Source organism: Barbus barbus (genome assembly GCF_936440315.1).
Source record: "Barbus barbus genome assembly, chromosome: 25".
Classification (NCBI taxonomy): Eukaryota; Metazoa; Chordata; class Actinopteri; order Cypriniformes; family Cyprinidae; genus Barbus; species Barbus barbus.
The window spans coordinates 29825132-29840009 of NC_136753.1; the positions used below are offsets into that span (position 1 = coordinate 29825132).

The 14878-nt window shown below is 35.8% G+C and overlaps 1 protein-coding gene across 1 annotated transcript in view; it reads left to right on the forward strand.

Annotated features, from left to right (window-relative positions):
- LOC306845020 (dynactin subunit 2) overlaps positions 1-14878 on the forward strand; it is an 18476-nt gene continuing 3598 nt past the window's right edge. Inside the window, exons 1-10 of the mRNA XM_079377518.1 lie at positions 1-191; positions 1791-1859; positions 9508-9604; positions 10562-10623; positions 10720-10818; positions 11494-11654; positions 13043-13193; positions 13329-13394; positions 14281-14319; positions 14535-14612. Coding sequence (XP_079233644.1) covers positions 156-191; positions 1791-1859; positions 9508-9604; positions 10562-10623; positions 10720-10818; positions 11494-11654; positions 13043-13193; positions 13329-13394; positions 14281-14319; positions 14535-14612 — 858 coding nt within the window. The 5' untranslated portion in view covers positions 1-155. The remainder of the gene's footprint in view (positions 192-1790; positions 1860-9507; positions 9605-10561; positions 10624-10719; positions 10819-11493; positions 11655-13042; positions 13194-13328; positions 13395-14280; positions 14320-14534; positions 14613-14878) is intronic.

Below are 14878 nucleotides of genomic sequence, written 5' to 3' on the forward strand. Positions count from 1 at the left end.
GAGATTGCGCGAGGTTTTGTGAGTGTGTGACGTCAAAGCTGTCTGTCTGTGTGTGTTCGCTCTCGACTCATCCGCTTCTCCAGCCGGTTATATCTCCTTTAAACACACTCCGCATAAAAAAGTCACATTAAACTGCTTTCCCCCAGCGTGCTGCAATGGCCGACCCGAAGTATGCAAACCTGCCGGGCATCGTAAGTGATTCTTTCAGTCTGTAAACAACAATAACAGTGCGGTATATTAGCATTAGCCGCGGCTAACGGTCTGAGGTGATTCAAAGCGAAACATTCATATAAATTCATATCTATAGACTAACCAAGTGTTAATTATATGTACAAGGGTTTCTAAACTAATTGAGTTATTTGAAATCTAGAGTTATCTGAGATTCTTGAGCGGAGTGTTAAGGTTAGCTCGTGTTTGTAACTGACGCTCGTCAAACACAGAACTTATAAATATTGATTAAATGACGATTTTTCCGGCTTAGTTGCTTGTATGCTGTGTAAAGGGGCTGTTGCACACCTTTGTTTTGCAGGCAGGATTGTAAGATATAGATGTTTGTGAAGGGCGTTGGCCAGATGTATGATTGGTGTAATATAATGTCAATATTTTAATGTAACTTATGTATGTTATTGCAGTCGTTTATTTGCCTTATGTCTTATATCTGTGTTGTTTACATGACCGCCGTAGACTTGCACTTTTGCTCAATCAGTATGGGTTTTCAATTTGGGTTTTTACATATGCTATTTTCATTAACTAACGTTAACAAAGATTAATAGATGTGACCCTGGAGCACAAAACCAGTCTTAAGTGTCAATTTTCCGAAATTGAGATGTATTTATCATCTGAAAGCTGAATACATAATCTTTCCATTGATGTATGGTTTGTTATGATAGGACAATATTTGTCTGAGATACAACTATTAGAAAATCTGGAATCTGAGGGAGCAAAAAAATCTAAATATTGAGAAAATCTCCTTTAAAGTTGTTCAAATGAAGTTCTTAGCAATGCATATTACTAATCAAAAATGAAGTTTTGATATATTTACGGTAGGACATTTACTAAATATCTTCATGGAACATGATCTTAATATCCTAATGATTTTTGTCATAAAAGAAAAATGTATAATTTTGATCCATACAATGTATTGTTGGTTATTGCTACAAATATACCTGTGTTACTCATGACTGCTTTTGTGCTGCAGGGACACATATAGTGTAATAAATGCATTGTTAATTGTTTGATCATGTTAGTTAGTACATTAACTAATGTTAACAAATGACAACTTATTGTAAAGTGTTACCTAAAAAATGAATATCTTTCTCAGTGTTTTTGTTTTCAAATGCAAATATCTAAATATACTTAAATCAAGATACATTTACTTAAGAAACAAATGTAAATTCTTGAAAAATGTAACAAAATGAAGTGAGTTTGTTTAAAACGAGAACAAATGTCAATTGGGAATGAAAACTTTTTTCTCTTTGAATTAAGTTGATGTTTTCATTGCCATTGGCAGATATTTGTTATTTTCTCACTTCATTTTGACCAGTTTCTCATTAAACAAGTTTTCTTATTTTAGGTCATTTGCTTCTCAAGTGAAAGTATCTTGATTTAAAAATCTTTAGACATTTAAACTGGAAAACAAGACAGAAATACTGATAAAGAGCAACACTTTTTGCAGTGTGATGAGAAGGTACAATTCTAAATGTGTAAATATGTATCTGTTTTCACTTGAGCTTTTATGTCTGGTGTAGTTTGTTCTCACATTTTATTGAAATGACATAATTTCCTCCCAGGCCTCCAATGAGCCTGATGTCTATGAGACGAGTGATCTGCCCGAGGATGATCAGGCACAGTTTGAGTCGGTGAGTATCTGTGTGTGTGTGTGTGTGTGTGTGTGTGTGAGACTCAAATTTGAGCTAATTATACTTTCCCTCCTCATTCACTAACCCACCATCACTGTCTGTCCCGCTCCGGATGCTAGTTTGTGCAAGTAAGACGTCATTGTTTTCTAACGCAGTAACTGCATGGGTTGAAATCTTCCTGCCTTTCGAATGTTTTCTAATCAGGGACAGTCGTGCGATTAGCGTTGGGGTGTTTTTTAATTTATTTGAACTAGAGATGTAACGGTATGAACATTTCTTATCACGATTATAGTGACCTAAATTATCACGGTTATCAGTATTATCACGGTATGTGCTGGAAATGATAAAAAAAGTACTGACATATAAATCGTTTAATCAGTTTTTGTATTTAAAATCAACAAACAATAAAAAAAAAACTTTTTGTTTGCATAAACACTAAAACAATAACATTACCAACGATGTCTGGATTTTAAATGGCAACATGACTGACAACAGTTTATCTAATAACATGTACGAAATGTTCAAATAAAGCTTTGAAAAAGTTTGATAAAATGGGAAAACTCACATTTCAGCCTTTAAATACAAAAAGGGTTAAGTCAAAATAATAATTGATTAATAAATGATTATATGTATTTTTATTTGCTCCATAAATAATTCTGGATACCTTATCAGAGTTGTGTAGAATCCGCATACGCTTGTTTTTCATCAACTGGTCAAAATGTACAGCAGGGCATGCAAATCTGGTCCATGTTTTGGCCAGACAGAAGCTGCACTAGGGGTGGGCGATATGGGAAAAATATCATATCACGATTTTTTATAGAAATATCACGATTCACGATTTTTATCCCGATTCTTTGTTAGTTTTACTATTTTGGTTTTACAAGTTGTCTGAGCATTACAGCCAAACTAGAAAGACAAAGATGCATGGCAGATATTTAGGCCAAAGTGGGCGAAGATAAAAAATCTTTGTCATTATTTTATTTTTCTTATTAAAAAATAAGAACAATGATACACATTACAAATACACATAATATACAAATAAAACAAACAGTGCTTTATTTCCAGGTACAATAGGTGTATTTAGCAGAGCATTCAATGAAATTGAATGAACAAATATAAAAATAAAACACTAGATAGACTGATTCCTAAAGCAACTGTATTAAAGTTTTTCAGTCAAGAATAGTGAGTGATTTTTCTCTTTGTGTTTTGTTGTTTTGTTAACGTTAAATGAATAGTTCCCCCACAAATTAATATTCTGTCATCTGTCTGTCAATTCTGTCATAATGTTGTATTTTTATATCATCATTTACTCAAAAGTTGTTTTAAACCGGAATGAGTTTCTTTCTTCTGCTGAACATTTATAAATGCCATTTTGAAGAAGGTGGAAAACCAAACAGTTGCTGGTCCTCAGTGACTTCCATAGGATTTTTCTTTCCTACTATCAAAGTCAATGTAGACCAGCAACTGTTTGGTTTTCCACTGAGTAAATAATGACAGAAATTCAATTTTAGGGTGAACTATCCCTTTAATGACAGTCGACAGCATGTTTAGTGTCCTGTCCCTTTAAGAGCTGCACGCATCTAATATACAGTACAGGCACGCATCCGTTTCTCTCTTAACTATTTACTTTCATTTTAGAGATAACCAACTCAGTCTGTATGTAAACCTTGTGTGTTTTGACAGTATTAGCGCAAAATATAACTTAGTTGAGTAATCAGGCGCTGTTAGACAGGCGTTTTAGTGCGCGTGCTTCAGGTGTATGCGCTCAGAACAAGCGCACGTCAGACCAGCGCGCGAATTAAACATTTAACCAGCAAGGCTTGTATGCAAATAATGTACTTTTGCGATCGCGAATAAGTGCAGTGTCCTGTCTGAGTAACTCTACTGCTGTATGTCGTGTTGTACAGTACATAGAGACGGCGGCGCCAGAACTGTATTTGACAATGTGCGCGATACTACGATATTTCTTAAAAAGCAGATCGTGGAGACATTTTTATCGTCCACGATCAAAAATCGTCATATCGCACACCCCTAAGCTGCACACAGACTGAATGTGAATCCAGTCTCTGACAGCAGGTGGCGCTTGTGGAACAGCAGAAGTACAGCATGGACACCATGGACAAAGCAGTGTTACGACTGAGAACTCTATAGCGCTGCTCGATTATAGCAAAAATCATAATCACGATTATTTTGGTCAATATTGTAATCACGATTATTTAACACGATTATGAGTGGCCCATATGACCAAAACTTTGAGTAATTTATTTAAAGATAGCAATATGTATTAAATATATATTTTAGTGCTGTCAAATGATTAATTGCGATTAATTACAAAATAAGTTTTTGTTTACATAATATATGTGTGTACTGTGTATATTTATTATGCATATATAAAGACACACACACAGCATATATTTTAAAAATATTTACATGCATATATTTATATTCATATACATTTTTTCATATATAAATATATTTAATATATAAATATAACATTTTTCTTAAATATTTTTGTTTACATAAAATAAAACGGCATAGTCTTCACTGTAAGAACTTTCTTTGTTTCTTATTAAAGCTACAAAAGTCCTTCACTCGAGCAGTGAGTGATTTTGTCTTTAGTTGTTTGATTATTAATATCAAGCTCTCAGTCGGCAGCAGGAATATTAGGCTTCTGCCACTTTAAGAGCCGCATGGATCCAATTTACCGTTACACATGTATTTTCATTCTCAACTGTTTATGTTCATTTATTACATGAATAATCACTAAGCGCCACATATTTGCGTGTATTTGACCGTTTAGGCTCCCAGCTTGAGCTAAAGTTGACTTTATATGTCCATGTTCTGTTCATCTCTGAGCGCATGCACAGAAAACCTCCTGAGGAACAGCGCTAGTTCTCTTTTGCGCTTTTGAAAACATTAATAAATCTAATGCACTTCAATAAATAAAGCACATCCCATTTTGCAGAAGTCACGTTACATGATTTCACTGATTTGCACGTTAAATTGGGCTTTTATGGAAGAGCGAAAGGGGGCGGAATGGGGCGCAATAATCCTTTTATCTCAATTATTGTATTTTCATAATCGTTGGAGGTCGAAATCGATTAATTGCAAAATATGAGAGTTTTATCATGATTTATCGTCAATCGTTCCATCCCTAATTTGAACTATGAACAGGTTCTTTAATACCTAGTTTTGCCTGTGTGTGTTACATTATGAGAAAAGTCTGAACTGGTAAAGTGTGGTGCAGGTTTTAACCTGCTAGACATGAACTATGATGAATAATCTTGATGACTGGTTTACTGCTGTAATTTTTATGGTAGTTACTTTGGTCATAGAATATGGTTCATGTTAATAACAAGAACAGAATTGTATTAATTATTTCTAAATTTAATTAGTAAACTTGAAGCTGTTTGTAAGTTTTAACGCTAATGGCCTGAGAAAGGATGTGGAGTGACGTTTAGCTGTTTCAGTGTGTTTTAAGGAACAAATGGTGGTAAATTCGACAGTTTGACAGAAGTAAATTGTGTGTTTCACTTCCTTCTAGGGCTGCACAGTTTGTGAGATAAAACACAAGCGATTTTTCTGATGAAAATTGTGATTTAAAAGGCACAGGTTTTGCTGTGCTTGTTTGTATGACTGAATAATTTTGCCAAAAGTGTTGTTAATATCAAGGCTGTTATAGTTAATTAAAACCATAGAAACATGTTTGTTACTTAAAATAGAATAAACATTGACTGAAATAAAATCAAATATAAAAAATAAACATTTTATTTCAGCTAGTTGCCAAAGCAACATTTCCCATTCTCATTTAGTTTAATTTGCTAAAATAACAAACTAAAACTGAAAAAACTACATAGATATGAGGAAAAAACAATAACTAATAAAAATCACAAAACAAACAACAAATTTACTAAATCTTTAAAGATGAAAATGGAAAATACAAAAATAAAAATGAATTAAAAAAATTAAAAAACTAGTAGTATCTCAGTTACACAAAAATAACACTGGTGATTATATATTAACATAAAATAAAACAAATTATTATTATATAATTAAGTTTTTTTTTTTTACTCTGCAACTGTAAAATTACAATTCAAATATTTGTGATTGCCTTCATTTATATTTATTTAATGTATTATTATAAATAAAACATCTTTTATATTTTAATATATTTTTATTGATTTATTTGTACTGTATGGTGCTTCTCTTTTAAGAACAGCTGGTTTTATAAGTGCTTCTCAACACAAGTGTGGGAAAGATGCTTCACATATTTGTAACCTTGAAGCACAAAACCAGTCTGAAGTCGCTGGGGTATAGTTGTAGCAATAGCCAAAAATACATTGTATGGGTCAAAATTATCTTTTTTTTCTTTTATGCCAGAAAGTTTTATGCCAGTTAGGATATTAAGTAAAGATCATGTTCCATGAAGATATTTTGTAAATTTCTTACCGTAAATATATCAACTTAATTTTTGGCATAAATATTTATTTAATTAAAATGCAGACTTTGGGTTTCGATAATCACACTAAGCATATGATGGCTCTGGTTTAATTACTGTTAATTGTGCAGCCCTTCTTCCTTCAGTCGCTCTGTGTGTGTGTGTGTGTGTAACTCTGCTCTGATCTGGATGCTGTGTCGATCCTCTCATCCTTCCTCATTATTCCTGAAGTGATGAAGTCTGTGTCATAAGCTGTAGACTAACATCTGCTCTCTCCGCAGAACAGCACAACTAACGTTTGACACTTGAGTTCACGTGACTGTGTTTGAGTGCTTTGTGTGAAACTCTGGGTAATCTTTCTTGCAGCTGGAGATCACATTAGCCACTGATCTGTGAGCGGTTTCACATTAATAACATGATCAGATGTAGTGGTGCACAGGCATTATTCAGTATCAGCTGAAGAAACAGAGGCCTGCGGCTCTAATTAACAAACTCTGATGAAACAAACAAGCAATCTCACAACACAGCGCTCTGTTCTCCTCTCCCTCCAGCTCCTGGTGTGCATGTCACATGATAACTACATTAATATCGCTCTCTCTCTTTCTCTTCCTCACTCTCTTCTGTTTTTCTCTTTCTCTTTTGCTCTAACTGTCTTTGGGGACCCAAGGAGCTGGTAAGAGTTTCTGATTCCCCTTTAACACCCAGTGACTCCTCTAAACCAATCAGAAGTCTGATCGTGAGCTGTGCATGTGCGTCTGTGAACTCACAGCGTTAGTGTGAACGGCTAAAGCACGCTGGGAAGGCCAGTCTGTCAGATGGGAGTTTTCATCAGCCGTTTAGAATGATTTTGCACATTGATGTCAGTTATAATCACAGAAAATGATTTTAACTTGTCCTTCAGTTTGGAAACAAACAAACAGAGTGCTGACAGAAATATTATCCAGTGGTAAAATGCTCCATAAATGTCAATTGTTGCACATAAGGGTCAATCAAAATTATTTTCATTATTTAATTTCATAAAAGACAAATAACTGTATACTGTATACATACAATATTACGTAATATTATATTAAAATATTAAATAAATATAATAAACATTATATTTATTTAATATTTTATAAAATCTCAAATAATAAATAAAATAATGTGTAGACATGTGTAATAATGTGTAGACATGGAAATATTTATTATTAGTTAATATATTTATTATTAGCATTATTAACATTTTTACTAATATGTGTATAATACTAATACTTCAATGATGCTCAATATATTTATGCTACTTTATAAAGAGCAAGACTTTTATATTAAAATATACTTATACTCTAAAATATTGTATATATTATTGCACAGTGCATATGCACAGATATGGGCCAGTAATTTATTTGCACTTTTATTATTATTATTATGTACTGTATATAACAAGTTATTATATTATTAAAATATATATAACAGTTAAAATATATGTGCATACTTTTGACTATAAGTATAGTATACTATTATATTATTAATATTTTATATATAAAATATTATATAAAAATTACAGAACAGTATAGTGCACACTTATGGGCCAATACTCTCTAGACAGCTGCTATTTTATCACTAGTGCAGACTAGTATTAACTGATGCATGTAGACCTCCTTAAACATTTGACAGGAACGTTATAATGTAAAATGAAGATAAATTAGTGTTTGATTAATGCTTCAGTATCATCTCTAGTGCAATGATTCTCTCTCTCGATGCTCCAAAATGAAAAAGTGTACATTTACTGTCCTGTACGTGCTCTAAACGCTGCTGAAAATGCCCTTCACGCTGACAATCCCGGCCAATTAAAGCAGAAAAGTTCACCGTACGCTTGTGCTCATCAGACGCTCTGTCTGTGGAAGTGTGTGTTGGTGTTTCTCCAGCGTAATGGCCACAGTAGACACGCAGATTCATAGTGTACAGTTTTCCCTCATAACAAACCTGTAGTGGTGTTTGCTGAGTTAGATTTACACTAAAGAAGGGAATAGAGACACACGGTCCCGTAAGAAACCAGCCTAGTAACACACTAAACTCCAGGCATAACACATTCACAGCACACTAATATTGAGTTTTGCAGAGTCTAGCATATGTTTTGAGTTTGCTGCTGTATTTTAGATGACGCTCGAGCTTATTAAACACCTGTGCCATCAGCTTGAATCTCTTCCTATCATTTATTTTCAAATTGATGTGTGTGTTTGACAGAATAAATGCATGATGGTCTGTGAAATTGTTTATTTCTGAGTGATTAAATCAGTTCAATGTTCTCACATACGTCTTAAATCAATATAGAGACAGAGCGACACACGTCATAATGTGAAAACCAGGCCCACCGGGGGGGGGGGGGGGGGGACAATCCAACGCTCTCCATTGACTCTGTATTGTGGGAAGCTGCCTCCTTGTCATTTCTGACTTGTAACAAAAAACGACAGCTTATAAAAACATAGTTCTGAGCTTTTTAGCTTTTTATTGTACACCTTGTCACGCAGCTTTTAGACATTGTTCTGTCTTTTATTTACATTTATATTTAGCAGATGCTTTTATCCAAAGCTACTTACAAATGAGGACAATAGAAGCAATCAAAATCAACAAAAGAGCAATGATATGCAAGTGCTATAAAGTCTCAGTTAACTTAACACAGTACACATAGCAAGTTTTTAAAAAATTATATAATAAAAAGAAAACTGATAGAATAGAAAAAGAATAGAGCAAGCTTGTGTTAGAGGCTTTTTGTGCTTTTGTTAATTGTATAACAAATAAAAATAAAACAAATAGATAGAATACAAAAAGATTAGAGAAGCTAGTTTTTTTTTTTTTTTTTTAAAGAATAGAATTAGAATAGAGAGTGCTAGAGTTAGAGGATCAAATAAAGATGGAGGAGATGTGTTTTAGCCGATTCTTGAAGATGGTTATAAATCAGAAATGACAAGGAGACAGCTTCCCGCAATACAAAGTCAATGGAGAGCGTTGTGTTGTTTTCCCCTTCAGTGTGGGCGTGGCCTAAATGTGCTCTGTCTCTATTCCTTCTGTGGGAGGGGCCTACCTGCCTCAAAGATTCAGCCAATCAGAGCTTCAGAAGTGTCTCCTTTATAATCAGTGAGGCGTCCAGATCTGTTGGTTTCACCGCTGCATGTGCGTCGTGTGTGTGTATGGTTTTCTCGAGTGATTGGTTTCTGACTCGTCTCGCAGGAGGAGCTGTGCAGTGACAGCGTGGAGCGGATCGTTGTCAATCCCAACGCCGCCTACGACAAGTTCAAAGACAAGCACGTCAGCGCCAAGGGTTTGGGTGAGGAGATACACATTGTTTTAGCGTCACGGAGTAAATATTAGAGATTTTATTAAAATTTGAATGAAGACTTTTATGTATTGTTTGTTTTAATTTTTAATTAGTGCTGTCAAATGATTAATTGTGATTAATTGCATCCAAAATAAAAGTTTTTTTTTTTACATAATATATGTGTGTGTGTGTGCTGCATATATTTATTATGTATATATAAATACATATATTTTATACTCTCTCTCTCTCTCTGTGTGTGTGTGACTCTCTCTCTCTCTCTCTGTGTGTGTGTGACTCTCTCTCTCTCTCTCTCTCTCTCTCTCTCTCTCTCTCTCTCTCTCTCTCTCTGTGTGTGTGTGTGACTCTCTCTCTCTCTCTCTCTCTCTCTCTCTGTGTGTGTGTGACTCTCTCTCTCTCTCTGTGTGTGTGTGTGTGTGTGTGACTCTCTCTCTCTCTCTCTCTCTCTCTCTCTGTGTGTGTGTGTGACTCTCTCTCTCTCTCTCTCTCTCTCTGTGTGTGTGTGTGACTCTCTCTCTCTCTGTGTGTGTGTGTGTGTGACTCTCTCTCTGTGTGTGTGTGTGTGTGTGTGTGTGTGTGTGTGTGTGTGACTCTCTCTCTCTCTCTGTGTGTGTGTGACTCTCTCTCTCTCTGTGTGTGTGTGTGTGACTCTCTCTCTGTGTGTGTGTGTGTGTGTGACTCTCTCTCTCTCTGTGTGTGTGTGTGTGTGTGTGTGTGTGTGTCTCTCTCTCTCTCTGTGTGTGTGTGTGTGTGTGTGTGTGACTCTCTCTCTCTCTCTCTCTGTGTGTGTGTGTGTGTGTGTGTGTGTGTCTCTCTCTCTCTCTGTGTGTGTGTGTGTGTGTGTGACTCTCTCTCTCTCTCTCTCTGTGTGTGTGTGTGTGTGACTCTCTCTCTCTCTCTCTGTGTGTGTGTGTGACTCTCTCTCTCTCTCTGTGTGTGTGTGAGCAGATTTCTCGGACCGCATCAGTAAGAGTCGCAGGGTGGGCTACGAGTCTGGAGAGTTTGAGCTTGTGAGTGATTTGCTCGTTCATCATGAACCGCTTGATGATTTGTTTAGTTTTATGGAGTCTCATCGTTTGTCCTGATTTATTTTCTCTGTCCTGCAGTTAGCTGAGGGTTGTGGCGTGAAGGAAACTCCTCAGCAGAAATATCAGCGACTGGTTAATGAGATTCACGAGCTCTGCCAGGATGTGGAGCGTATTCAGGTCAGAACTAAACATCTGCTTCTCTTTCAGTTACCCGTGTACTCTCACCATCTACATGATATTCATGTTTACAATGTTTATCACCATGCATTATGTTGGTGCATAAGAATGAAAATTATTAAACATAATATAACATATATTTTTAATTTAGTGCAAAAACATTATTTCAACTAGATTTCTATTGTGATTCTTCTAAATGAAGAAAAGCACCTTTTTAAGTCATTCAGATATTGAATATTGTCTAAATATAATTATTTTTTTATTATTATTAGTTAAAAAATGTATTTTAAATAAATTTAAAATGTCAAAAGGATTTTGTAGGAGTAATGTCCGCTGAAATTTCAGCTTTGCATCACAGGAATAAATTACATTTTAAAACATATTCATAGAAAACAGTTATTTTAAATGATAATATTTCACAATTTGTACTGTATTTTGGATTAAATAAATGCAGCCTTGGTGAGCAGAAGAGACTTCTTTCAATAACATTAAAACATCTTACCAGCCTCAACATTTTGAGCAGTTCTGTAAATCCTAGTGTACTCAAGCCACTGTCTGTGCTGCTTATTCCGATTAAAAACAGTCCACTTAGACAGGAAGAGACTGTCGGGCGTGCATGTGAATTGAACAAGCACGTTTGTGTTTTATGTGATGTTGGTGTATGTTTTCTTGCAGGTCACGACTAAAGAGAGCAGCACAGAGGAGCGTTTGACTCCGGTGGCTTTGGCTCAGCAGGCGGCGCAGCTCAAACAGCAGCTGGTTTCTGCTCATCTGGACTCTCTGCTCGGACCCAACGCTCACATCAACCTCACCGACCCTGACGGAGCACTCGCCAAGTGAGTCAAACTTCTGCTCCAGTTGTTCTGAGATGCATTTAGACTTCCTGAGCTGCAATGATTGTTGTCATTAGTGACCCTGCAGCACAAAAGCAGTCTTAAGCCGCTGGGGTATATTTGTAGCAATAGACAACAATACATTGAATGGCTCAAAATTATATTTATTTTCTCAATATTTAGATTTTTTTGCTCCCTCAGATTCCAGATTTTCAAATAGTTGTATCTCAGACAAATATTGTCCTATCATAACAAACCATACATCAATGGAAAGATTATTTATTCAGCTTTCAGATGATGTATACATCTCAATTTCGGAAAATTGACACTTAAGACTGGTTTTGTGCTCCAGGGTCACATATAAGAAATTTATTTTTACATTTCATTAAAGCATTGCACTTTCACTAATAAGCATAAATCAATAGAATGTCAACTCATACACATACTTTATTTGACCTCTTCTAGTGCACTGATTTATTATAGGCTATTAATTATATAATTTAATATCAAAGACTTAGATGCGCATCTGTCTACATTGGTAAAAAAAAAAAAGCACACAAATATCATGTTAAATTCCTAATAGTAATTGCAATAATTCCAAGTTGCAATAATGTTTCTCTATTAAAACAACAGCCAGAATGATTTTTATTGCCACACAGAGAATGCATAAGTGCATTTATTCAGCAACCACAATCACAAACAATATACTCGAGATCCATGTTTGCCGGTGTTTTCGGATCATCGTAGATGTTTTTGCAATATAGAGCGAGCACATGAGCATGGCTGCCAGATTTCAAAAGTTTAGTAAAACACCTGGCAGAAAAATATCCATTTAACAGAGAAAACTCAGATTGGGGGATTTGAACTCTTGATATCTGGCAACCACAAACATGAAAGCTTGTGCATGAACAGCAGTCTGTTCCTTGTTTCACGTTACATGCACTTACTATTAGAATAACAGTAAATTATGCATTTAACATATAATAACAGCAAATACATGCAAGTAATCCTAAACCAAAACCTCATGCTAACCCTAACCATGTAGTAAGTACATGTAGTTAATTAATATTAGTCGGTACTTAAATGTATAATTACACTGTAACAAGGACACCTTAAAATAAAGTGTAACAGATTTTGGTAAAGTTACATTAAATACATTTTAGTTTTGCCTTTTATCGTCACTGATAATGGATGTTGATATAATCACAGTTGTCTTATATTGACCTTATTGTCGTCTCGTCATTGTCTCGTTTTAGTCATGAGAAAAAGTTTGTCAGCAAACATTTTTCTTCATAGATTTCTTTAACGAAATTAACACTGGAAGCTAGGGCTGCCCCTTGATAGTGCATATGGCTCAAATATGGCTTGCTGAGAGTTCTGTATGTTTGCAGGCGGTTGTTGACTCAGCTGGAGGTGGCTCGGGGCGTGAGGAGCGGAGCGGGTGGAGAAAGCAAGACAGCGGCACCCAAAGGACCGGACGGAGTCATACTCTACGAGCTCCACAGCCGACCGGAGCAAGAGAAGTTCTCAGAGTCTGCTAAAGTACGGCCTTTATGAAACACCCAGTGTCATGTCACTTCCTGTGGCTAGGGCTGGGGGACTTAGCAAAAAAATCGAATCTCTCTTATATAATACCTGTGGTCGTTTCTGATGCAGACGTTCTCTGTGTGACTGCAGGTCTCCGAGCTGGAGAGACGGCTGGCTGAACTGGAGACGGCGCTGGGATCCGGCTCAGAGAAACAGGTGCGTGAGACACGTTTACTGATGATTTCTAATGCTCTGAATGATCAAAACTGCTGTCAATCCTGTTTCACACTCAATCTAATCCATGTCTTCTGTCTTAGTTTAGAGTTTTTATATCAGTAAAAGCTCTTCTAGTGTAATTGTACAAACGTCCAGCTTCATCTCGTGCATATGTCTCAAATCTGGACTGATTTTGATCAAGTAAAGGTCAGAATATCTGCAGTCATATCTCCAGATGAACTCTTACTGGACTGAAGCAGCTCAGCTTTACTTGATTCTCCATCAATCATTTTCTAGATAAATCAGTGCGTCTCAAATCTGATCATCAGGATCTTCTGAGGAGCGTTTGTTTCTAGAAGCTTTACTTTCACTGTTCCTCAGCGGAGGAATGATCTTCATCTCACATCTTCTGAGGAGCGTTTATTTCTTCATCTCTCAATCAGCATTGGATTATATGTTCGGATCATTTCAGTCTCCTCTTACTGAGACATATTTCTGGAGATATAGAGTGACGACTGATATTTATATCATTTAATGTCTGTATCTGCTGCACTGTTATGAAGGTCTTATTGATTTAGGTTACAAGCAGCAGAATTTCATCTTAGAAATATCAGTATCTACACCAAATTCATATTTTTGAATAAAATTGAGCTGTTTTTTCCTCCATATTCTCACTATATCAGACTATATGGGCCATAAAAGCCTGAAAACACATTTTGTTTTGTTTTTAGATTTTTTAAGAAGTTTCAATAAACTGTTACATTTAAAAAAAAAAAAATATATATATATATATATATATATATTAAAAAAAGTTATTTAGATCTGTCACTGATCTCTCTCTGTGTGTGTGTGTGTGTGTGTGTGTGTGTGTGTGTGTGTGTTGTAGGGTCCGCTCAGCGCCGGGGTTCAGGGAGCCAGTCTGATGGTAAACACACACTCGTCACTATAACAGCACCATCAGTATTAACATTCAGTGTCTTTACACACCGAGAGATGCATTTATGAAATAAAAAGGAGTTGCTTAACATGCACACAAGCAAAAATACAACCATAGCAGAATCATTCAAGCATTCAATACCACATGAAAGCTTGTGAAGTGAGTGGATGTGGTCATGTGATCAGGTCTCTTGCTGTCTGCAGGACTCTATAGAGCTGCTGCAGGCGCGGGTCAGTGCGCTGGACGCTGCCACGCTGGACCAGGTGGAGGCCAGACTACAGGTGAATCCAGAACCCTGACCGACCGTCTGAAGGCTGTTTCTTCAGATGTTAAAGACTCGTTCACACTGAGACTCATGCCATTAAAGGACACAGCGGTTCATCATGTTCCTAGTTTTGTTTTTAGGAATTTTCCAGCATTTCCAACACACAGAAAACTGACCTATCCCACAAAAATTGGCAGATGAGAGTTCACTGTTTCTTTTTTAAATGTTGTGCATAGTTTTGTGCATGATGTTTATAATAATTATTATTGTTCATATATTTTT